The following is a 25422-nucleotide window of genomic DNA, read 5'->3' on the forward strand; positions in this document are numbered from 1 at the left end:
GGCAGCTGATCCTCATGGAGCAGTTGGACAGGGAGCCCATCTCTAGAGCACAGCCTGAAGGTGGCAGCAGTAACATTTCATACACTTCACTGATCAATACCTTAACCCTGCAGGCAAGGATGGGTACGGTGGGCCTGGAAGAAGGAGACTGAGGACTCTGCCCTTATCCTGTAGCTTCTGGGAGGAGTTAAAAAGCAGGCATGCAGGACCCCTCTGGCTTTGCAGGTTCCTCAACACTCTTTGTAGTACATCTCCCCTGCTGCCCGAGGCTGCAAGATACTGGGCAAGGTCAGGGCAGCATGAGCAGCACTGCAAGCTTACAGACTGCCTTACTTCCAGCTGGGGAAAGATTCAGTCCAGAAGAGTTCACAGAGGTGATGTGTGTGTTTGATGCTGCATTCAGACCACAAGGCATTGAAACTCCCAGTGATGCTGCACATGGCATTCACATTGTGTAGGAAAGCAGATCTGCCAACCCCCTTCCTGCCCTTCTCCTGACAAAACACATCAAAACTCAGCCTGGGAAAGAGGCAATTGCTCTGGATACTCCTCACTGAAGTACAAGCAGAGCTTTGGCACAAAGCAAGGAATGCCTGCCTTTCAAAAGCTCAGAGGAACAAGTGATGCTGTGAAGCTTAGTAGTAAATCCCAGCCTGGACAGGCGAGCCATGAGGCTCCAGTGGGATATCACAGCATGTGTTCTCATAACTCTACCAGAACCATGATCAATGATATGAACAGCCCATTTCCATCACATTTCCATCTATCAGCAGCTCTGTGGCCCAGCCTGCAAAACAAGGTTGGGACCTCTCCAGCACTGGCTGGGCTATGAGAGCCAGCAGCACCGACTGCCCTCGCCCACGTGGAGGGACCTGACCTGGTGCTGTGCCCCCCTTGCCCTGGTCCCATTGCTGACACACAGAGGGGATGCACAGCCCAGCCATCACAGCTGCCACATGTGCAGGTGTGAAAAGCAGGATGCCTTAGGTGAGGGGCACTGTGAACACCAGCCAGGCAGGTTTTTCCATGACCCACCACCTCAGTGTCCCCCTGCTCCTCAGCTGCCCTTATGTCAATGCAAGTCAGGAGTTATAAAATTGCTGAGTAATTAACACTGGCCATCAGGAGCCAGAGGTGTGGCAGAGGTGCAGCAAGGGTGAGGGGAAAGGATGGTGCATCCACACCAGAGCTAAGGCTTCAATCCCTGCACTGTGCTGCCAGCAGGTCACGGGCACAGAGCTCCCCTGACTGGAGCGACAAGGCGCCAGCAGCCTCTGTGTGCACGTCTGGCAAGAGAGTCGCCGCCAGAGAAAGGCGAATGTCATTGTCTGCTCCGAAATCAGCAGAATTTAAATCCTATTAAATCAATTTATTAGCGCTTAATTTGCATGAAATTAAATTCGGCCCCTATTCAAGGAGCCGTCACTCCCTTAAATCATCATCACTGAGCATTTTACATGAGCCTAATTAAAATCTCTGCTGGAGCACTGCCCACGTATTCCCCTATCACCACTCAACCTGTGCTTGCCACTTAGAGTCCCACTGCCCCAGGAGACACCTTGTCCCACCCACTCACATGCTCCACCAGTCACACAGACACCCCACCTGCCTGCTGGGGAGAGGAAGACCAGAAAATGCCACTTTGTACCCCAAAAGGCCTCTTTGTACCCCTTACTTGGATGCTCGCATGCAGCTGGTTATGGCTGGATGGTCACGCCCACTGGGAGGAAGAGGACGGGGACAAGGGGATGCATCCCCTGAGGGTGACTCTGGTCTCTCAGGAGCACTCACCTCTTTGATCCTCTGCAGCAGAGGGAGCAGCCAGTCCTTATTCACCTCGCAGTGACTGTCCAGGAAGGTCAGGACACCTGCTTTTGCCACGTCTGCCCCTCGGATCCGGGATCGGATCAGACCTGTTCAGGGACACACCATGTCAGCTGCTCCCCAGATGGCTGGGTAACATCCCCAGCCTCCTCCACTCGTGCTTCTCCTGGGTTTTAACCTGCCTAAATCCCACCCAGATAAAACATGGCACAGGTTCATTGTCTCCTTTCTGGTGCTGCAAGGTATGCCAAGCATTTCCTAAGATCACCAAAGAAATAAATGGCTCCACCAAGGTTACTGATTTATGGCATTTATGCCAATATGTAGTTTGCACAATTAATTCTGCTGTCACCTTCTGGGACAAAACATGACTCAAAATGCTTTCATGACCCTCTGCAGGGAACAAATCTAACACAGATGTGAGGCAGTGGGGAATGGGACAGAGGAGCTGAGGGTGGGAACACCTTGCACCAGAATTAAGCTTTTCTCAGACCACTAATTTTTCCTGCTGTGACCCCTTCTGTGTCCTAGGGATCCCCAGATCTCTCTCCCACCCTGAGGGCACTGCTGATCTGCAGCTCAATGGGAACACATTTTCCATCAAGGAAAGAGGGTTGGCTTTTCAAGGGGCTTGACTTATCAGGGTCATGATGGTGAATTTGGAATCATTTGGAGATGGGAATGAATTGCTGCACGCATCAAACAAGAGGAGAAACAGGTGACTCAAGGGGGGCAGAACTTCTTTATGAAGGAGAAACAGTGGCAATACAAGGGGACATATGGGCAGATAAAGAGAGACAGGATTTCAAGGAGCAGGCACAGATCAGGCTCATGCAGTAGGTCACTGACTTTCATACTAAAATTCCCTAGGGGAAAGGGAATTTTACTGCCTCTGAGCTGGAGAGGGAACACGTGAACAGAACATCCAGAATTTGCCAAGGTCTCCTCCTTCAATGCAGACTTGTTCCTGTATCTCTCTCTGTGACTCCTAAGATCTTGTGCGTAGGTACATTCCTCTTCACTCACCCCTGCCCTTCCCAAACCCTGGCAGCCCCTGGGGGGGATACAGTTTAAGTGATGTACTCAGAAAGGTAAGGTTGAGTTCCCAACTGTGACTGATTTATAGAGCACCAATAACTGCAGGTCCCTCAAGTGTTGGAGATGAGCACACATGTACCCCCCATAAGGCAGGAGAGAAAGATGAGACGGAGGTGCAGGTCTATGGAGATCTCTCTTGATCTCCTGCCAAAGCTAGAATGTCTCTTACACCCACGGGGTCTGATGCCACCCTGTCATCAGGCCTGCAGAGCTGAAACCCTCTGCAGAAAGAATCCACCGAGAAAAGAACTTTTTCCACTCCTCAGTCTCATCAACCCGACACTGACCTGGATGCACACCCTGGATTTGCAGCACCAAAAAAAACTTCTTTGTTTTTAGTTACCCTAATACTGCAAACCAGGATTTGAAACACACATTCAGGCTATGGGGAATGGGGAGATGTCTCCAAAGGCTGCCAGCAGCAGTCCAGTAGGACATGCAGTCATCCACCATATAGCCCATCTTAATCTCTCAAATATAATTAATTATTAAAAAAAAAAATCCCACAGAAGCAGCAGGAGCAGATCTTCTCTCTTTCATTAGAGCTAACATCTTTACAAATAAGACCCGGGGCTTTGTTTTGCCTGTTCTAATTTTCTGGCTAATAAGCTACAGCTGAGCCTCACTGGAAATCTTAATAGTCCTATCTTTTTCAGTGAGAGAGGGGAGATCCATTTCAAATCCCAGCTCTTTATCACATTTTCTTTAATCAGGATCCCCCTTATTCCCAGGAGCCACTGACCTCCTTGCTGACCACTGCAAGGAGGAGGTTCCCCATGACTTTCCCACCTCCCAAAAGCTCTGTTTCCCACGTGGGCTGTGGGCAGGCAGCTCTTACCTTCCCGCCGGCCGTTCCGCAAGCACTTCACCTTGGGCAGCTGGCCCAGCAAGCGGCAGTCATCAGCTGGGGAGACACAAAGGGAGGACAAGTCACCCCCACAGAGGCTTTGGCAGCAGAAATAGGGACTCCTAGGAGAGACTGGGAGCAGGGAGAGGACCTTGTCCTGTTCTGGTTGATGGTTTGTTAGGGCAATGGCACTGCTGGGTCACAAGAGCCTTACCCCTCAGCTCGTGAAGCATAAATTGGGTCTGGCAGAGCAGCAGTTTTCATAGAACTAGTGTAAATTCAGCAGATTTACACTGAGAGCAGCTGAATTATGCTCTAAAATCAGCATAGAAAAGTTGTGGTTCAGGTCAGAATCTAAATTTCTGCACATTAATGCAAATGACTATTTTTGGTAGCTGCAAAGCAACGCGCAAGCTGTTGATGCGTGTCTGCCTGGCGGGGCAGGAGCTTCCTGTGGTGGCCTGGAGCCTTCAGCAAGGAGAAAGGGATGCTCAAAGAGAGCCCTGTGGAGCAGCTGTGGGCTCCTCACGCCCTAGGCAAGAGCTCCATGGGGCAGAAAGGCCTGACAGCCACCTACATCTGAGCTAGGAGGGTCCTGCAACCTTACACGCAGCCCTGGGATCCGTCCTCACCCAGATTTCTCCCAGCAAAGTGGAGGATGTCAGGTGTACCCACCACAGCCCCCTCCACCTCTACACACCCACACTATGACCTCCACAACCTGTTCACGGCTCTCACCCCTCTGCCTCTTCTTCCTCAGCACCACAAACACAGAGGTGAGTGCCCCATCCCCTCTGCCCAACCCCTGAGCCCACACGCCCCCCCCGAGCACCTTCACCCCCTCCAGAAATCTCCGTCAGCAAGAGATCACTGTACCCACACCCCTAACACTTCAGGGACAGAGCTGGAACAGGGGAGCAGAAGTGGCAGGGCCTGGCTATGGACTCACACTGAAAATCTGCTGGGGATAGTGGGAACTCACGTGCTGAAGAACTGCATCCCAGTGAATAACAGGTCAGCAGGCAGAGGGAGGTGAGAAATGAGACACAACTGGGCATGAGATAAAAGCACTAATTGCTTGGGGTGGGTTGCAGGGAAAAAACTGACCATGTGTGAGCAGTGCATTATGCAAATGCATGTATTTTATGTAAATGCATGCAGAGCAGATGCCAGCAGGCTCAGACTATCACAGCAAAGATGTCAGATAGCTGAGATGTGCTGAGTAGCTGAGGGGCTGCCCTAACTTACACAGGAAAGACTCCCCTTTGGTGCCCTGGGATGAGTTAAATCCCAACCCTGCTCCTTCTCCCTGGCTCACAGCACTTGGCATGGTGGCACAGGGGAGCTGTGCTCCTACAAACCTGCCTCCTTCCAGGAAAGCAAGTGCTTTACCTATTCAGCCAAATACTTCCAAGGCATTTACTTCCTCCACCCTCCAAAAATCCTGCTCTGCTGTTCCCTAGGGCAGCTCAAGTCCCTGTACCTGCTCCTCTTCCCCATCACAGCCATTCTGCCAGATCCCAGACTTGCCCAGCCTGCCTGCCCCGTGTGCTGGAGCTGCTCCAGGGCTCACCATAGTCACAGCAGCTCCTTCCCCTAGCTTCAGCAACTTCCCAGGGAGGTGTCAGTGCCAAGAAGTGGGTCTTGTGTGAAATCTGTCCCTAATGCTCTCCAAGGCAGTGCCTATTTATAACATCCAAGAGCAAAGCCTAGATCCATTTCTTAAAAGAAACCTATCTGGCTTTGTTTTCACGTTTCCAAGTAAACAGCTTTATTTTGCAGCTCCTTGAAACATAAGTGCCACAGACCACTCAGCCAGTTTATCATCCTTTTTATGCCTGAGACAGGGTTTTTGAGCACTTAGATCTTCAACTCTCCCATGGAACTAGGCAAGGTCTTCAGCAGGGGTGGTTCCCTGGGAGCCCCTGGGGCTTCAGCTATCTTCTGCTGGAGACCAGAGCTATTGATTTCCCTTGAGTCACACTATTAACTGGGAGGGAACAGCAGGAGGATGTGGGCTGTTTGTGTGGTGTACAATGCTATTTATGGTGCACCTCAGAAATGGGAAAACCCGGGCAGGGAGTCCTCTTTCCATGGGTGAAAAAGAAGGTGGAAAATAAAGAAAATCAAGAGTTGCTGACAACCTACATAAATGTATGCAGAACATACACATAGGGTCAAGAGGGTCAGACTGTCATTGTCCCATGGAATTCCAATGGTGCCAACCCAGAACTGCTCCTGGCTGCAGCTGAAAGCCAGATCAAACACACCACGGCTGTGGTGGGATACAGCCGTGTAAGGATTGGATTCACATCTGCTGGGCATAGAAACGATTTGCCAAGCGCTTTTCTTGCATTATTGTCGTGAGAAGAGGTTGGATCATCTGGAATTTGACTTCTACACGTGGCGATGCAAACCCAGCACAGTGGGGTTTGCTCTTCACAGCTACAGAGCTTTAAATTTCCTTCCACTCCAGCAAACTCTCCCCTGTCTCAGTGCTAATCCCAGTCTCTCACAGGCTTTTGGGCCCTTTGCTTTTAACAGGGAAAGGGTCACTTACGGTCATCACTGAAGTCATCCACGAGTATGATTTCATGGACGAGGTGCACTGGGGTGCGGTTCAGCACGCTACGGAATGAAGAGAGAAAATCCATGACAGTACCTGACCAACTTAACAACCCAGCAAATGGACTGGAAAAGCCAAGGAACTGACCCCCTGCCAAAGCACAGAAGACCAGGCTTGCATTTCCAGAAAGGATATACTAGGTAAGAAGCCAGAAACCACCCCCCAGTAATCTACAGTGCCTGGCTAGCAGCTCCCTGTAGCCTGATCTAGGAGCTAACTGCTCTGTATTCCTAGGAAATAGCTGAGATTCACCCTTCTCACCTTTGTGAGCAAAAGCAGAGCCCCACATAAAGCCAGGAAAACCTGGCTTTATTTTTTTTTTCCCAAATTGCACCAAGATTCCTAACTAGACTTACAGCAAAGCTGCCATCACCTCTTCACCTCCTCTGGGGCTAATGATATGGTGTCCAGTGACAGCAGAGCCAACACAGAGAAAATTATCCAGCTCAAACCCATCTTTACACAGCTCACAGCTGTGGCAGGACAACTCCTGATTTCATCCACAAGCTGATTGTGTTGCAGAGGCTGCTGAGAGGATAAGAGCAGGGTTGGAGCCCACCCAAGTAAAGAAAGAGAGGCTGGAGGATGTGGTTCACAGCTCCCTCTGTGTAGACAAACACTGAAACATGGCTCAAAGCTACAATCTTCCCTTAATTAAGCCACCAAGGGTTGTTATTGTTATTATTAAAAAATCTAGACCTGTTCTTTCCCTTTCTCTCATGGTGCAGAGGTCATGGACTGGTTGCATTGGCTGCAGCAATTTCATCTCCAAATAAACAGCAGTGCAGCAGCCACCCTGACATGTAAGACACGGACTTGCAGTAGCTATTACACATGCTTAAAATCCTGCCCCAGCAAAGGGTCAAGGCTGTCTGCTTGAAGCAGAAGCCCCAGAGCATCCCAAAAGCCTCCTAAGTGCTTGAGTTGGGCTTTGATAATGCTAGTCAGATTGTGCAGGTGCTGTTTCACAGCATTTAAACTTCTTTGCCTTCATCCTGAGCATGGTTCCTTTTCCACAAGGCATTTAAACTCCCCCCAAATTTCAGATCTTCAGACCTCCCAGTGGCACAGGAGGGCAGTCACCCAACCACCTACCAATCCTGCAGCCCCTGATGCCCTGCCAGATCCTTATTAACAGGTTCTCCCACTCTCCCAAAACTCTTTCAAAAAAAAAAAAAAAAGCACCTGGAAGTCTGGAAAAACCACATCCCCGGTCCAGACCACAGTAAGGAGAGCTACAAAGGGCAGAAGCCCCAGGGAACTTGGGAGCCACCCAACCAGCTGGCAAAAAATGCAGCCACCCCACCCAGGGGGTTCCCCCCTGCCAGGTGCCTTCTGCCTGCACTGGTGTACTCCCTCCCCTCCAGGTGCTGGAATTACAACCCTGCAGAGAGAAACAGCTGAACCAGTTTTTTATTTGGAAAGCATACAGGACATCCCAGGGCAGATGCGTAACATGGAATCATGGAATCAGAGAATGGTTTGACTTGGAAGGGACCTTAAAGATCATCCAGTTCCAATGCCAGTGCCACAGGGAAGGGACAGCTTCCACTAGACCAGGGTGCTCAATGCGCCATGCCACCTGGTCTTGAACACTTCAAGTAAATGTGCATGTACAACTTCTCTGAGCAATTCACAGGAAATAATTTCTTCCACGTATAATCAATCCTTACTCCATGCTGTTTTGGTTTTTTTTTTTTTTTTTTTTTTTTTTTTCCCCAGGGAGTAATCCTCTGAAAATAGGAGGTTTCCTATCAGACCAGAGTAGGTAAGCCTAGCACCTCCCTTGTGGAGCTCCTCCAAAAGCACTTCCAAGAATTACTTTCTCTGGAAAGACAATCCCTGCCTCTTTCAGTTTCAGGATCTTGGCAAAAGCCATTCTTTCCCCCCCCTTCAGATGCCTTGCATGCTAAGGTTTGAAGGAAGAGAAAGCCACTGTCCCCTAAGCAACAGTCTGGAGCTGCCGTGGCCACCCCGACACTTTGGCTCGTACCAAGCAGAGTTAAACAACATCTCTCCAACACCCACAGCCTGAATGAAGCACTGGGAAAAAGTGCCTCAGTGCCCCTCCTCCCACTGGGGCACACAGAACAATTTAGATGTGCTGTTTCCACCTGTCAAGTGTTTTTTAATTATTGTTATTAATAGGCTTGTTATTTTTTAGAAATCCCCGTACGCCAGAGCTGAGTTCAGCAAATTACCGTAGCCGAGCATCAGTAGACAGAGACAGGAGAGCAATATCATGCTCAGTGGAATATTTAACAAGTGTTGATTGCCTGGAAACCTAACTCTGTGCAACTTGCAGGAAAGAAGCAGGCTTGTAAAAAAAGCCAGCAAAATAAATAAATAACCCACCGAGAGCGGGAGGGGAGGAGGCAGCGGGAAACTTCGAACATTCAAGGCCTGCCTCTGCTTGGTCTCCCCTGCAGATCTGGCTGCCAGAAATGCAGTGCAGGGCTTAACTCTGTGGGAAGGTGGCTGCAAAGAGGCTGATTCTGCTGCTTTTGCTGGTACCAGCTATTAGAACTCGACCAAAGCATTGGGCTGTGTAGGCTCAGGCCTGGGCTCTAAGCAGTGCTCAGTGCCTTGGAGGACCTCCTGCCAGAGAACATCTTATGGAAGAAAACAGACCATTTCCATTTCAAAGGACCATTTCCATTCCAATAGACCATTTCCCAAGGGCCTGGGCTGGGGAGAGGTGCAGCCCAGTCTCAGCCCAGCTGCAGGTTCTTGATGTTGCTAGATTTGCTGCTAACTCTGTGCCTGGGCTTGCCACCCCAGAAATCACCCGAGTGCCAACAGTGGCCATATGTGGGACTGACCAGAGCAAGGGGGAAAAGGCCAGCATGCTGACCCACGAGGGAAGGACGTCTCCATGGTCTCCTCCATAAACTGCCACCCTTCCACGGGATTAGTGACAGACACCACTGTGGGTGGCACAGCACCCCGTCACCTGTACCATCACAGCCCTCTCCCAGCACATCCCTTGTGGGACTCACTCACCACACAACACTTTCCCCAAATTCGAGTGAACAACTCACCCTGGTGAGGCCTGAACAACTCACCCTGGTGAGGCCAGTCCAGAGGCTGGCTCTATGGGACCTGCTGTCCACTTTCAGCTCATTATTGCCCCTGCAAGGCAGAGCACAGACCCCAGCAAACCCCAAAACTGCTGCTAAGCCAGGGGCCACTCGATGCAGGCACAGAGAGATGCCCAGCAAAGCCAAATTTGTGTCTCCAATGCATTTTCTGCCTGGTGCTCTATTAACCTCATAATACCACGTGATGGTGTGAACACAGAATGTAAGCACCCCTCCTGCAGTGCTCCTCAGGGAGGATGGGAAAAAGAGGCATCAAATCCTCCACGTTTTCAATATTGCAGTTTTTGGTTTGCTTTTTTTTTTCAGATAGACCATAAAAGCACTTTTAAAATTTCAAAGCTGGCTTTTCTATTACTTGTGCCTCTGCTCAGCTTTGATTTTTTTTTTTAATACTTTCCTTTCTTTACGTCTGTGCATGGCTTTTTTTTCCCTTTTATATGGGAAAAATCAGAAGACAATATTACAGCGCTTTGAAGTCCCTCTGTTATTATAGATTTTCTTTCCCTGAAATCAAACATAGGTAGATATATACTGCAGTGATGGACATATTTGAACAAATCAAAACAGTTTTAAAGTTCTGCTGCACCAAAGATCACAACATCTTCTCCCTTAAATTGCCAAAAGACCTGTTACCATCAAAATGAAAGCTCATGCCTCCAGTCCAGAAAGCGTTTACTCACCCTAATAAGAACAGGTTTGCTGCTGAATTATCTTTTGACAATGCTGAAACTTTCTTTACTCCAATTTATTTACCTTATGCAGACACAGCCATGGAGAATTTCACCTTAAATTTTCATTGTAAGGTCCCTCTTCCATCCTCCTCAAGAATCTGTTGGGATCCTTTTCCACCTACCCAGAGGTAAACACTGGATCCAGCAATTTCATCGCCAAATAAATACCAGTGCAAAAGTCACCCAGACCATGTAAGATATGGAAAATGTTTGCAGGAAGGAATTTCGACCTTCTGACCAAGTCAGTGCGGTTTTGGTCATGACCCACTTGCTACAGAGAGGTGACTGTGGACACCCACCCTTGAGAACTCATGAACCTGTTAATTCTCTCCATGGCAACATATTAGGACTTGTTGGGAGGGAAAAAAAGCACCTTTGGGAGGATAATGAACTATGAAAAGGGCCAAGGGTCACAATTATCGAAATCAGACAGAGTATGGAGAGAAAATACCCACCAAAATGAACTGCTTCAACAACCCCAAATGGCTAATTATGTAGGAAGAAAGACATCACACCAAGAATAACCATAATGAGCTTTGATTACACTGCAGCTTTTGCATTTTATTCTTTCAAATACCCACCAAGCTCTTTGAAATTCAAGAGTTCTCTTATGTTAACATCAAAAGGTAAGAGCGCATGGAGGGCTGTGTACTCAGTCACCGCGAGAGATGATTAGCAAATTAAGAGAAAAAAAAAGTCCAGGGTTTAAGCAAAAAGCAGAAAAGAAAAGAAGAAATGAAAAAATAGTCAGCACAAAGTGCTAATTATACAGTTTCTGTGCAACACCTGGCTTGTTTTTGCTTCTTTAATCAGGCTCATTTCAGTTATGGCACAGACTCCATATGGTGCCTAAGCAAGGAGGCTTTGTCACCTCCCTGTCTCAGATGTGTCTGGATGCAGACAAGGCAGTGGCACGAGGGGAAGGTGAGAGGTGCTGGCTGCCCAGGACACCACTTCTTTCACCTATGACCACTGGAAAATGAAAGGCATGATATTCACGCTGCTAATTAATGATCTAAATATTTGATGTGGTATTCACAGCACTTGCATCAGGACTCCTGCCAAAGGATGTGTTTTGGTTTGTCAGCAAGAGGTAAATAATTTAAGTTTTCTTATTCCTGCCCTGAGCTCCCCAGCTGCAAGTTTGAAGAATAAATAAATAAAAACCACTCAGCAGAGTAAACGGGACTGTCTCACCATCTGCCCAGCAGGTCATCCACATGACAGGATTAGGATTCCCTTGCTAAATCCAGGCTAGTATAGGATGGAAAGACAGGAAAGAAGAAATAATTGTTTTGGTGGTTTTTTTTCTTTTAAATGCCTCTGTATTGCTTATTTTCACCCTTGCTCCTGCCTTCCCACCTAGGGTTTACTCACACGGTCCCATCTCATGCACTGTTGGAGACTCTCACCATTTTTAGGCACTGAGCCCTGGAGCCTGAAATACATGAAACTGAACCACAGAGGGACAAGGAACTTATTAAAAAGTCAGTGGTCAGAACAACCCAGTGAGACTTTCTTCACCATCTGCACAATAAAAAAAAAAAAAAACTTAAACTCTGCAGAACTACTTTGCTTTTGACCATCTCCTCATTTCTGTCCTCTTCTCCTATTTTCTATTTCCCCTTCTCATGACACCCATCCCCTGCTCCCTGGACAGTTGTACATATTCACAAGCACAGTTGCACATGCATTTATAAATGCTGACCTCACCATTTCCAGAGATGCGGACCTTTGATAAATTTACTTTTTCTTTTTTTTTTTTCTTTTCCCTGCTTTACTTCCAGCTGGCAAATGGTCAGAGAAAAGATCATGAAACTTTTAAATGAATTCATTATTCAACACAATCCACCAGCTTCTCTCAATAACTCTGACAACGCAAAATGTCCGTAAACGAAACCTCCCAAGAGCTCCCAACGTGACCTGAGTAAGGGGTGCCGTGGAGGCCACGTGTTGCTGCTTCCTACCAAGAGCCTGAAACACACTGAGCCTACAGCACAGCTCAGCCTCAGCACTTGGGGAGCACTGAGGCTCTCAAGCATCCAGGAAAACTGCAGGAATAGCAAAATCCCCCCTGCTCAGCAGGTACGTGGTCACCTCTGCAAGAGGAGATTCCCTCCCCTGCTGCCTTCAGCAGCACTTCCCTCTGCCACTCCTCTGTGTTTACACAGGGAGTGCCCGTTTTGCAGGGACAGTGCCCCATCACCCATGGCTTTGGATAAGCCAAGAAATGTCCCTTTGTCCTATTTCTTGCTCCTGACAGGGCGATTGACATTGAGAATCGCAATTAACATGAGAACATTGATTCTGCAATGAGGCTGGAAAATCCAACATACTGGAACTCAGGAAACCAGGTCTGCAACACAGAATCTTCCACCAGCTACAGAAAAATCACCTCTCTGTTCCTCAGCCTGTCTGTCACCTGGGTTATACCACTTTAGACATGTACTAAGGAGAATAGGGTAGAACAGGTGCTAAATTTACCCACCATGATTCTAAAAGCAGTTGGCCACAAACTGCCCCAAAAGGCACAAAGCACTGTCAGGAGGACAGAGTTTGTTTTGAATGGCCAAGGAAAATGATCCATGTTGTTACAGCCACTGTGGGATGGAGTCATCTGGAAGATCTAATTAAACCGAGTATTTGGTGAGCAAGAGAGAAAAAGCCCCAAGCAGTCAGAAGGCACAGCAAATTAACCCACAGAGGCTAAAAAGGCAGATGAGCCCTCAGCTGGCTCCAAAAAGAGGCAGGGAAGGTGGCAATATCTGCACAACCACATCTACAGAGAACAGAGCATGAGCCACATCACCAGCTTGCCACCAAGGATTAGTATCCCTAGGCTTGGCTGCATCAAAGCAAGCCTGTAGGCACTGCATCCAGGAGGAAATTGGTGAACCATGATGCCAAAAGGCCACCTCCAAACCACGGGGACCTGAAAAAAGAGGATCAGCCCAGGAGAGTTCAGGATCTCAACCCAGAGACAGGCAGAGGAGATGGGGACCCAAGGCTGTCATCTCAGTTCCATGCTGCCTGGGCTTGCCTCTGTGGTACAGCTCAGTGGGTATGCTCTGTGGGGCTCTGGAACTGTTAGGGGATGAACCTACAAGAAAGAGGGCTCAGAAGGGTCCCCAGAGCTGGGGAAAACCTCCCCACAGATTAAACATGAGCACTGGAATTGCCAGGGCCCAAAAGAGAGAAGGAGCGGTGCAAAGGGGCAAAGCTGTGGTGAAAATCAAACAGGACCAGGTAAGGAAGGCAGTAAAGCCAGTTAATCAAGTCAAGCAAATTGAAAACAGAGAAGGAAGTCTTTCTGTGCTGGAAATAAGAAACTTCAAAGGACAATCACCTCGAGGAATAAGTAAAAATTCAATGTACCTGTACTTCTAACCTTACCATCACTCTAGTGAACAGTTCTCGAATGAAGCCAGACATGAGGGATCCAGGCCTAAGAGCTGTACCATGGGTCTAACATTTCTCATGGGACAACATCACTCATGATCACACCTGGCAGGACAGTCAGGTGCTGAGTTATGGGAAGAAATGAGGCTAAAATCCATCCCTGCACTTCATATGTTTTAAGCCCCCTATATTTCAGGAGCTAGAGGACTGCACTTGCCACCTCTGTTACAAATTACAACTGGTTCTGGAGAATGGCAAACTTATGCAAGGCACTGTAAAGATGAAAGGGAAAGTCCAGGATCGAGGAGGTGGTACACAGCACCAAGCATCAGTGTCACCCAAAATCCCCACAAACCAGAGAGAGAAAGCAGTGACAGATTACTGAGTGTGAAGCAGGGAGACAGGATTGGGCATGAAACCATAAAGCAGAGCAGGAATTCAATTTCAGGACTGTCAAACTCACTTGTGGCCCTGGATATGCTCACCTGAAGAAGGATGCTGAGAGAAAAGCTCAGCAAAGACATGACAGTGAACAGGGCACAGCTGAAGCCCCCCTAACCAGCAACCCCAGTCTGACCAGCACCAGCAATGGCAAGGGGTGCCTGGGGATGCCAGGGTTTAAAAGCCAAGACTTGCAGCAGGGCACAGACCTTCACTAAGTGCACATGAGATGCAGCTGCAAAGCACCACAGGCACAGAGCACAGCACACCCAGGCTTGCTACAGAGCAACCCACCAGCCCAGACCTGGACACAACCTTTCCACAAGAGAACCTGCAGATTCCAGGCACACACTGGGATTAAACACAGATTTCAAAAGCCTGCAGTGAAGATGAAGCCTTCAGTCTATCCACGACAGCAAAATACAGCCAAGAACAAATCGACAAATGAAGGAATGGCCACATGCCCAGAGTGCTCCACCGCATCGCTGCAGGAGTACAGAAAGCATCCCTGAGAATCTGTCTGCGTGTGTGTCATTAGGGCTGCTCAATTAGCAAGCCTTTCTGGCACTGGATGGGGCACTGGAGAAGCTGACAGAGCAGCACTGGAGCAGATATCTGTAGAATGATAGCTGTCCCTAGAGAGCTGGGCCAAAATACAGCTGAGCACTCATACCCAGCTGGATGTAAAAGCTCTTAGCCCAGGACTGTCCAATCTGCTGATGATCCCTAAAGAGTTTCCCATGCCAGGCCCTGCAAAGGGAGCACAGCTCCTCACTTTCCTGATCATCCCACTGTAAAACCTCCTTCTCAGAGAGTAACTTTCAGGCTAATTTCTCTCAGTCTCCATTTGAGACCACAGCTGGCAGGTCTGGTCCTGTTGCTGTGGTGAGTGCAAACAGATTCTGCCTTTATTTGTGATAACCACTGGCCCACTGACCCTCTTTTAAGAGATCCCCAGGAGCTCTTACCTCCGAATTGTCCTTAGCAGGGTGGACCTGGCCTCGTTGTGGAAGGTGATGACCACGCTGGTGGGCGGGAGGTCCTGGCTGTAGTGCAAAGTCGTACACCTGGGGAGGGAGAAAGCAGAAAAGGCTGTTCAGGTGCTGGAATTCAAAGTCAGAGCTCACTTCACCAACACAGGCAGCACAGTCCAAGAGTAAATGGTCTCCGGCCACTATTACAAAGAAATAAATAAGACTTTTTCTGTGTGAATAATTTCTAGAGGAGTCCAGGAACTGCCAAGTACGCCACTGATGATTAAAGCAGCAAAAAACTCAACTGTCATTAATGGGAAGGGATGAGAAGGGAGGCACACAGCTGGTAGCCCTTTCCTCTAACCAGTGCTTCCCAGCTACCCACCAGGGCTTCTCTCGTCCCCCAGGCTCATGGCACCACCAGAGGTAAGAGCATCCCTGCAGTTCCATCTCCCATCTGCCTCACTCTCAGCCTCCTGAGGAAGCAATTCCCAACAGCCAGCTGCAAGGTAAGCCAAGCCCTGTTTCTAAATTGATTGTTTCCTTATTAATTCTGCCTTCATTGCATAACCAGACTACAGGGAAGATTGGGATTTCAAACTTTCCAAGCCAGCCTTCAGAAGGTGAAAATCCACGGCTACAACCACAACCCCTGCTGCCTCCTTCCCAGGAGGAAATGTCACAGACTCTGTAATTACTTTGACCTTTAGCTGATTAAATTTGTGGCTTTTATAGACTGACACCAATATATTCCCAGCTCAGAAAATCCAGATACCCCTTACATCCATGCTGCCCGTTCCAGGGCCCTATCAGTCCCTTAAGATGGTCTTAAGATGACACAACAGTAGCTCTCCATCACGGCCATCGTGTCCCTTGCCATCCACATGCCACTTGTCTGCTCTTGTGTCACTGCCCAGGAGCTACCACTACCATCCTCAAATGCAGCAGGAAAGAGCACTGAGCAACCACTCTTCCAACAAACCATCAGCTTGCTCCCCCAAAAGTTCTGGACAAGAGTACCTGCAAGATGAAGTAAAAACAGATGGAAAAATTAAATTGGATATGGAGAAGAGAAAGCACGTAAGAGCAGCCAGATATTGCTGGTTTATGCTATTCAGAACAGCATGTTGCACCTCTCAAATGCCAAAATGCTCCAGATACTATTTTTAAAGAGGTTTTCCATGTTTTAATTTTGAAATTGTATTTCTGATTGTTTACAAAGTGAACAAGAGTGCACAACAGGAGAAACAATTCCAAAGATAAGGAAAAAAATGCTATCTTGGGTGGGACAAAATATTTGCAAGCTCATGCTAAATTAGCTGCTGCTTTCTCGCATTGTTTCACCCAAAACCCTTTCCAAATCCTGCTTGAACTTGACCAAAAGCAGGTTTCCCATTACTCCCCTGTACTTTCAGCACAGTCATCCACACCAGAAATTCACCTTCGAGCCAATTCTAATTCTGGGTCCATCCCCAAAGGACGCCGAAGTCGCACAGCTATTCCATATGCAGGAGAAAGTTCAGCAACACTGCCCTGTGCGACAACACGCTCATCCATCAAAACTGCATCTCAGGGATGCTGAAAACAGAGGGTTTCTGAATTATGAAACAGCACTGGGTCGTGCCCTGAGCTGCTTCTCTGGGTCACTGCAGCCCTTGCACCACCCAGTATCCTGCTCCAGCTGAGCCATCCCAAGCTGCTGCTGCTGCTCAGTTTTGCCATGCTCAGGCTCAGCTCCATTTGCTCTGCGGAGCTGCAGGGACAGACGATGGCAGCTGCTCTCCCTGTGCTATTTATACATGGCTCCCAGATGCGTGTCCTTCCACCCACTTCCAGCAGGGCTCTGTGGAGCCAACAAGGGAAGCTATTTCTGGCAAAGAACGAGCGAGAGTGGAAAATACAAAGTCATCAATACTTTACTTATGCTATTACAACAGCCCCAGAGCTGGTAAAGAAAGCAGGAGCTGGGAGTGTCTGTGCCTCCCACGGGTGGGAGTGCTGGGGCTGCTGCAGGCTGGCTCAGGCTCCTCCTGAGCAACAACCTGCTTCTAAAATTCCAGATGTTGACGCACCAGACCAGCTCAACCAGGCAATGTGCGTGTGGGAGAAGCTGGAATGTCACACATGGGCACCTCCAGAGCTGCAATTCACCTCTGGCTTCTGTCTATTGAGGCTTGTCACATCCCGAGGACAAGAACAATGCTGCTGTGGACCTCCAGCCTCGCTTTGCCTCTGTGACCAGCACTACACCACAGCTGGGACTTGCCTCTCCAAAAACTGCCTGCAAAGGGTGAGGCAGAGCTGCTGTATCTTCCTCCCAGGGCTCCTCCTCCTGGGTGCTTCATGGCTCTGACTCTCTCCTTGCCCAGGGTTTTACCCCTGGGTTCTTCTTTCCGGAGCCCTCCCAAAGTTTCCTCCTCTTGGTCCCTTTTTTCCCCCCCTTACTCCCCCAGTGTAACTGCAGCTAGACATCCTGGGTCCCTGGAAGGCAGATTTCAGTTTAAGTTGTTGACTACAAGTGTCTTTTTTTGGCACTTACTTAGGTAATAAAAACCACAGCTTGGAAAAGCATTAAATCCAGCATGTCCAGAATTATTTTGTGTGACAATTACATCTGGGGTAATTTCAATTTAATACCTCACTGCAAGTGAAAATTGCAGCATGCAGCCCTAAAATTGCTGTAATAATGAAAATAAACCTGCTAAAAGCTGCCTGTGCTACCTCAGGCTGTCACTGGATAAACGCTTTGTGCTGCTGATGGTATTTCATAGGTCACCCAATTGCCAAGAAAAAAAACAAAACCAAACCAAAACCAACACCCACAACATTTTCAGGAAACCAATGAAAGTTTGAGGGTTTTTTCAGATTGCTAAAAAAAAAGTAAAAAAAAAAAGTTTAAAAAAAGTAGTAACTGCACTGCCTGTATTTGCAGTGTGTTGAAACTCACTGGCTAAAACCATTTAAAGTTTGATGCTTTGAAACCTTGCAGCAGGACTGGAGAGCAATCCCAGCACAGCAAGTGCAAGCAGGAAAGCTGCCAGGCTCCTCTGCAGGCTCCCAGCATCTGGGTGGGGTGAAAGAAGACAGAAGCCAGGCTGGCCTGCCCTAAAAACCCCAGGGAGAGCATCCAGATGGAGAACAATTCTTATTTCCTCATGCAAGAAGTCAAACTTCATTTGATGGAAGAGTCACTTGTTGATGGAAGTTTTTTTTTCCATTCAAGATGGAAATAATTGCACAACCAGGAAGTTCTGAAAGGGGTAGTCTGGCTACAAACACCTTAGAAATCAGCCTTGGAAAATCCCAGCCTGGACTGGTTGCCTGTCATACTTCCTCCAGGTTGGACAGAGCAGCACATCTCCAGGTTCCCAATGTACTTTTAGCTGCTCAGGAATAAATTATGCAGTGCCTGTTTGTGGGCAAAGGAGCAGACAGCCAGAGCCCTGCACTCATGGCAGGAATTGCAAAGCTTTCCTGCAAAGTCCCAAACTTTGGACACTCCAGCATTGCCCCCGAAGTCCCTTTCTCAAGATATTTTCCTTGAGCTTCTTCAGCCCTTGTGCTGCTGGTGAGCAGAGGGGTATCACAAGCTGGTGGCCTCCACACACAGCTGCCCCTCCGTCCTTAGAGATCCTCCTGACAGGGCAGCACATGCCCATTCCCAGGGAATCTGAACCCATCTTACATTTAAAAATGGCAAATTTCACTCCCAGTGTCCCTCACCAAAGCCCACCTTGCCACCACAGCTGCACAGCACAATGGTAAAGATTATCAGTGTGAATAGAGATAGATCTGATGCCAGTAGTTTTAACTTTTGTATTTTTTAGATTCTGTACTGCCTTAGTGTGAGACTCTGAACTTCATATAGTGTTTGCAAGCTCTCTTCACAGTTTAGTTAGACAAAACAATCCTTTTCCAGCCTGAGAACCAAGGACACCATTGCAGCTTTAGGCTCAAGAAGTACAAACAACAGCAAATTGAGGAGAGCAGTCTGGGAGGATGGGACTTCATAACCTGAAGCTGTAATTGGACAATGGACCCCAATATGTAAATGGACCAAAACTCATCAAAGTGTAAAAATGTGTGACTGGTCATCCATCTTGCATCCATCTTGGGTAGAGCCTCAGCCAGGCTCTTGTACTGCCCAAGGCGTATCCTCTGAAGGCCTTTTAATAAATACCTACTTTATTCCTTTAGCTCTGTCTAGCCTCTGGTTCCAGATCAGCCTCTTGAGGCATCAGACCCTGTTTCACAGCCTCTTCTGGTGCCCCCAGGCTCATCCAACATCACATGTCCACAATGCTGTGCTGTGCCTCTCAAAACCCACCTCTTTTCTCCTGTGCCTCATTAAATTCCCTCCATAAATGATCATCCTCATCCCACTCCCCTGGATTCCCCCTGCCAGGCTTCTGCTCATTCCTCTGCTCTACTTCAACAGCCATCACCTGCCAACAGCTCTGCTCTGAATTTTTCACGTTTTCCATGAAGTCCAAACTCTCCCTCAACACAGCTCACCACTTCCAAAGCATTCTCTGCATATTTATTTCAAACAGCAGCTGCATCAGGCAGAGCTACACCATCTTTCACCTCCCTGCTGGCTCCTCTCTTCTCCTTGGAAACACATGGGAGAACACGGTCTCGTCACCACGCATCCAAAATAAGGGTATTTGTGTTTGTCTGCACTCTGCAGCCACAGGGCTGTCACATCAGCCCAGAGGACAGGGACCTGCCATCACCAACAGGATGGGTTCACATCAGCCCTGATGGACAAACCATGCTGATTTCACATGACATTCCCCAAGGTGTGAAAAATTACTCCCATGGAGGAAAATGAAAATTATGGCCCTGGTGAGAAAGGAAGCCACTACCCACCACAGGCAAGGAAAGAGTTGTCAGTGGAAAGGAAAAGATTAGAACCAGCTGTCCTGGCCAATAGCAAACATTGCTAAACAGGCTCTGCACACCTCTTTTTATGCTGGGTCGGAAGGGACCTCAGAGATCATCGAGTTCCAACTCCCTGCCTTGGGAAGGGACACCTTGCACTAGAACACATTCCTCTAAATCTCATGCAACACTTGAACGCCTCCAGGGATGTGACATTCCACAGCTTCTCTTGGCAACCTATTCCAGTGCCTCATCGCTTTCACAGTAAAGAATTTCTTCCCAATAACTAACCTAGGAGACTTCCACAAAAATACTCTAAAAATTGGAACCCTGGATGTGGTTTGATATAGAGCTATAAAACAATGTATGTGCCAGCTCATATGGAATCTAGGAAGTTCACAGAACTTACTGCTGGACAGGACCGTGCACCACCTCACCTCACCTCTGGGCAACACAGCCTCTGGCATTTCTCCCAGTTATTTCTGCATTTTGCAGTTATCCATGCATTAAGTCCAGTGACTTGTGCCTGACTGCAAAGTACCTTTCAAAAAATCATTACTTGATGACCTCCAGAGATGGAAAAATCCAAGAAGTGCTGCTCACGCCACAGTCAACACATCAGTCTCATACAAGAGTATGGGACACAACAATTCAGAATTTGCTTGACCAGAGCACACAGAGGGGCCAAGTGATCTCCATGGCATTCACCTCCCATCAATACCCTTGCTTCTTGGCTCTCCCCAAGCCACCTCTCCTGCGTGTTGCCTCAAAGTATTTTTTCATTCAGCTTTGAGAGACCTTCAAAATGCTCCTTTGCATTCCCAAGTTATGCCAGCATCTGCTGCTCCTTCTCTGGGTATGCTTTGCACCTCCTCAGTCAGGAAGAAGCTGCCAAACAGAGGGCTGGCCATGGTCTGTGCACCTCCAGCACCACCATGGCACCCAGGGCCTCCCCAGGGCACAGCTGTGAGCAGTGAGATAACTGCTGGCACATCCTGCACGTGGGGTCAGGTTTGGCACAAAGACCTACTGAGAAAGCTCTGAGATTCCCTCTGGTGTTGCCTCTAAGCTCCACCAGGACACACCACAATCTGAGCATGGACGTGGCAGCTCAGAGCATAGGTGTGACTTTCACTGCACAACAGGAAAAGCAGGAATTGCGGCAGGAATTGCCACCAGCTCCAGACCCTCTGGTCCTGCAGGTCCACCTCAGGCTGGTCATGGCTGTGAGCAGGTTTGTGCTACTGAAGCACCAGAGCAAAGGCCTAGAGCAAAGAGAGGCTGAAAACACAGCTGGAAGGCTCAGCAGTCCGGAGAGCAGCCGTGCCAAAAGGAAAGAAGAAAGGACGCAGAGTCAGATGTCAGCTGGCAGTGCCACATGATTGCAGGGAATGCCAGCTCAAGTTTGGCTTGCCAAAGTGAAAAAATACCCTTGAGAAAGGTCAGTAGGATTTCTCTGTGCTGGACTAGCATGTGCCTCAGGTTTGCATTCCTAAAAAGGGGCTGAAAAATCCCTTGGGTGTCATGCAACAGACGCTGTCGGGCTGGAAGAAACACTGGTGATCCAAAGGGAGGAATCCCTGGTTGAGCAGATGACTTCAGGGTGTACAGGGGCTTTAGCCAGGGTGAGGAGACACATCTGCAACAAATACTCACTGGTGGTTAGCATCAGAGCTAACAAAGAATTATTCAACAGGCTTGAACTAGATGTAATTTAATAAAATTGTGAAGAAGGCTCTCAGGAAAAATCTGCTGGAGCTGTGAATCAGCTCTGGCTGTAGATTAGATGCCCAGAGGAACCTGTCCAAGTCTGCACCTTCCCCACAAAAATACTAGAAAATGCACAAAAGAGTAGAGTACTGCAAATTGGTGCAACTTAACCACTGGCTGACCTGAGATCAGTCTCCTTGGATTCATCAAGAAGGACATTTTTCTACACAGCTTCTGAAACCTGAAGCAGTGCTGGATTTGACTAGCATGCAATTAATATTTCCTCTAACTCACTGCCTCTTTCAGTCTCTTTCTTTCTTCTCCCTGCAAGATAGATATCTAAAAAATTAATCAAACGACTAAATTTGAGGAAAAGGGGAAATGCAAGAAGGCAAAAATAACCTTCTGTGCACATGACGTGCTGCTGCCTGTGAACCTCAAAACTGATGAGAAGATGCATTTATAATTCATTGAAACTTCGCTGGGTTTTTGTCTTCAGAAAAGGAGAGGGAAAAAAAGAGAATTTACTAAGAAGGAAGGAAAGAATAGCATGGCTGCCTTTAAAAACAAGTTAAACCAGATTGTGTGTCTTGATTTTGAAAGCAGCTCATGAATAATTCAGACTTCTAGGGCCCTCCACACAGACTCAGGGTCTGTCTTGCTTCTTGACTCCCTCCACCTTTCCTTTCTCAGAACCGAGGCAAAAAGAAAAATGGAGCCAACAAAAGTGAAAAGAAGAGAACAAAACCAGTACAATTCAGTAGAATTTTAAACTGATGACAGTTTTACTGGAATACCAGAGCTGACGGCAAAGTTTTTCACTTGGTAGAAGTAAAAGCAAAATCTGGTACATTGCACCTTCATGGAAAACCACTAATCCATTATTAAAGATCTTCAGAATCCAGGAAAACCTGAAATTACATTTCAGAAGGTTGAAACTTTGGATGCAAAGCTTCCTTAGGGAGAATGCTTTCTGACCAGAGAGCTTCCTGGCATCACGTGGCAAATCAAAGCAGAGAAAGTCCCCATCCTCACAACACCTCCATAGTCACAGCTGGGGAAGCACAAACGCAGCTCCACGCTGTGACAGCTCAAAAACACTTCCAACATGTAGGGATCTGCAGTGCTCAAAGCAGAAATCCACCCAAATGACCCCAAAACAAAATGCCCTTTCGCTGCAGCAAATGGGAGTAGGAATTTAAGGTGCTGGCTAGAAGAAAATTCCAAACAAGAGCTTGATGGAAGAAACTGTCTCATGGCCTTAATTATCAACAGGAGCGAGTCTTGGAGAATGAGTTCCATTATTTACTAATACTTGACTTTGATTTCAGCCCACATAAACATATTAGGTCAATAGAAATAGCGAGACAAGCACGAGAGTTAAACAAACAACTTCATTCTGTCAGAATTACTTGGAGCAAGTTATCAAAGTAATCGATGGCACATAATAACTATAAGACAAGTGGTCAATATGTTACAGCAGTCAAAGGCAGAGGATGGTTCTAGCAGAGGGTGATCAGTGGCACCCTGGGAATGCTATAGCACTTGGTGATGAAGGGATGGCCCCCACTAAATCATCACTGGGCCCTGGTGTGGCTCAGGTGGGTACACCCTCTGAAGGCCACTGAGACAGGCAAGGGTTTCTCTTCCCTATAAAAACCCCAGGAACCTTTCAGTCTGTTGCAGGGAAGGAGGCACCTGGAGTTTAAAAAGGAAATCCTGTGCCCCCATGGACTGATTGATGCTGGCACAGCCACGCCGAGGGCCATGGCTGGGTCTACAGTGAGTCCTGGTCTGTCAGAGACCCCCAATCCCTCCCTGCACTGGAAGAAGCCTGTCCCTGGTGCAGGGACTGCCTCCCACCAGAGGCTCCTGCACCCGCCAACACACGCTGCAGCATCACTTCCACTCCAGCACATCGTTTGTTCCTCAGGAGCCCAATGTGTACTTTTCATCTGATACTCAAAATCACTTGCTTTTAAATACAGCTTGTCATTTTCAGATGACTAAAGTGTCAAAAACATTTGAGATCTAAATGAAATTTCTCCCTTTTCAGGATGAGAAAAACAAATCTCTTTGGCTTTAAGTTTTCATGCCTTTTTAGTTTTAGATTCACCAACAGCTTTGCTTTTGGTTTATCCTGAAATTGCCATCTCTTGGCTTTTCTTTCTCTTAAATAACCAAAGAACTGAAACACTGTTATTCACTCAGCTCTACTGAGCCCTACCTACCCACGTAGCCCCCAAACTCAAGCTCCAGAGATGTGGCACTGACAACACAGACACAGCCCAGGTGTAGGCAGCAAGGTGGATCCCACCACCCACTCTGTCTCTGTTTCCAGCTCCAGGCTCTTGAGCAAAAGCAGCAGCGCCTGTACCCAGGCATTGCTCACCTTGAAACGGAGCAGTTTGTCCTCAGGGCGCAGTGACTGGCAGGTCACTGTCTTTTATTAAATTCCCAGCTCTTACTCCTCCACTCCTCTGTGTCCCCCATCGTGACAGGGACATGCAGAAAGATCACTGCTCCACAGACAGATATCTGGGGAACGAGCTTTTATCTCTGGGTGAATGTGTCACAAAAGTGGAGCTAATTAACCGGGGCTCTGTTTTTGAAAAAGGTTAATATTTTATCAAATGTCTTCTGTCTTGAGGAATAATTAGCCCTGGCAGTAGTAGCTCTGCCATTTCCCAAGGGACTGAGCAAGAGACTGGAGGCTGGAGAGAGACACGTGGTATTGATGGATAGACAGCAGCTCAACTCTGGGCTAACAGTGCATCTCACCAGCAGCTACTCCTCAACACAAACCGACCTGCCACAGGATATTAACAGATGCAAACCCCTCTCTTCAAAGGCTGTACACATTCTTCTGGTCCACTCCGTGCCCTCTGGTGCAAGGATGCTTTAAAAAACCAAGGCACTGTGACTCAGCCAAGAGCACAGACACTGGAGTGCCAGTCCTAATCCTTTCTCCCCAGGCACTCTCTTCCCTTATTGCTCCAGCACCCCAGTCTGCACAATAAAAGGGAAATCCCATGGGCTCTGCTAATACTTCCATCCCAAAACCAAGCCTGTTCTCATGGGGGAACCAACGACTGAAGTAAATCCCCACAGGGACTGTGCAGAAGGAGGCTCCCCCTGTGCAGGCACAGAAGTCCTCAGTACAATACACAACATCTCTCCACAGGGCTGGGATGCAAGCAGGGAAAATGGAGGGACTGAAAAAGGACAAGGGAAGGGTCACTTCAAATCGACCCAGAACTGTTTTGTGAGCGCATTTTTCTTGGCAAAATGCAGTGGACGTGTGAGTGGGGAATTTCTAAAATGAAATCAAAACTGTCTCATAGGGAAAGAAAGCCAAAATGACTTAGGGGAAAGAAATACATCACTTTGTGGGCAGGGGGGAGGGAGGGGAGAGGGAAGTTCTCAGCTTTTTTCCCTCTCTGGAACCGCAATTTTTGGCAAGGAACACAAAATAAAGGTACTCTTTGGGGAAGGAACAGCTGGGATGGAAGCTGTGCATGCTACCCTGTGAGCCCCTCAGATTCTCTTTGGGAGGATGCCTGTCCTGTGCAGACACTCTTCCCACCCAGCAAGGCACTGAGGGGCTGGGAGGAGGGACAACTTGGATAAACAAAACTCAGCAGTAAGAAATGTGGTATTATACCAGGGTATTTGCTGGAACAATCCAGTCATCCCCACTGCCTGCAGCCAGACTCCAAGACACCGAGTCCCTACAGACTCCCCCAGCACCCACCCTGCCAACCCCCTCTGGCCTGCAGACATCTTT

The 25422-nt window shown here is 48.1% G+C and overlaps 1 protein-coding gene across 1 annotated transcript in view; it reads right to left on the minus strand.

Moving 5' to 3' along the window:
* Positions 1-25422, minus strand: part of GALNT14 (polypeptide N-acetylgalactosaminyltransferase 14) — a 94508-nt gene that overhangs the window by 27350 nt on the left and 41736 nt on the right. The window contains exons 3-6 of the mRNA XM_038131500.1: positions 15036-15134; positions 6330-6397; positions 3761-3826; positions 1792-1913 (exon numbers count right to left, since the gene is read on the minus strand). Coding sequence (XP_037987428.1) covers positions 1792-1913; positions 3761-3826; positions 6330-6397; positions 15036-15134 — 355 coding nt within the window. The remainder of the gene's footprint in view (positions 1-1791; positions 1914-3760; positions 3827-6329; positions 6398-15035; positions 15135-25422) is intronic.

The sequence above is a fragment of the Motacilla alba genome, chromosome 3 (assembly GCF_015832195.1).
Source record: "Motacilla alba alba isolate MOTALB_02 chromosome 3, Motacilla_alba_V1.0_pri, whole genome shotgun sequence".
In the NCBI taxonomy this organism is placed as follows: Eukaryota; Metazoa; Chordata; class Aves; order Passeriformes; family Motacillidae; genus Motacilla; species Motacilla alba.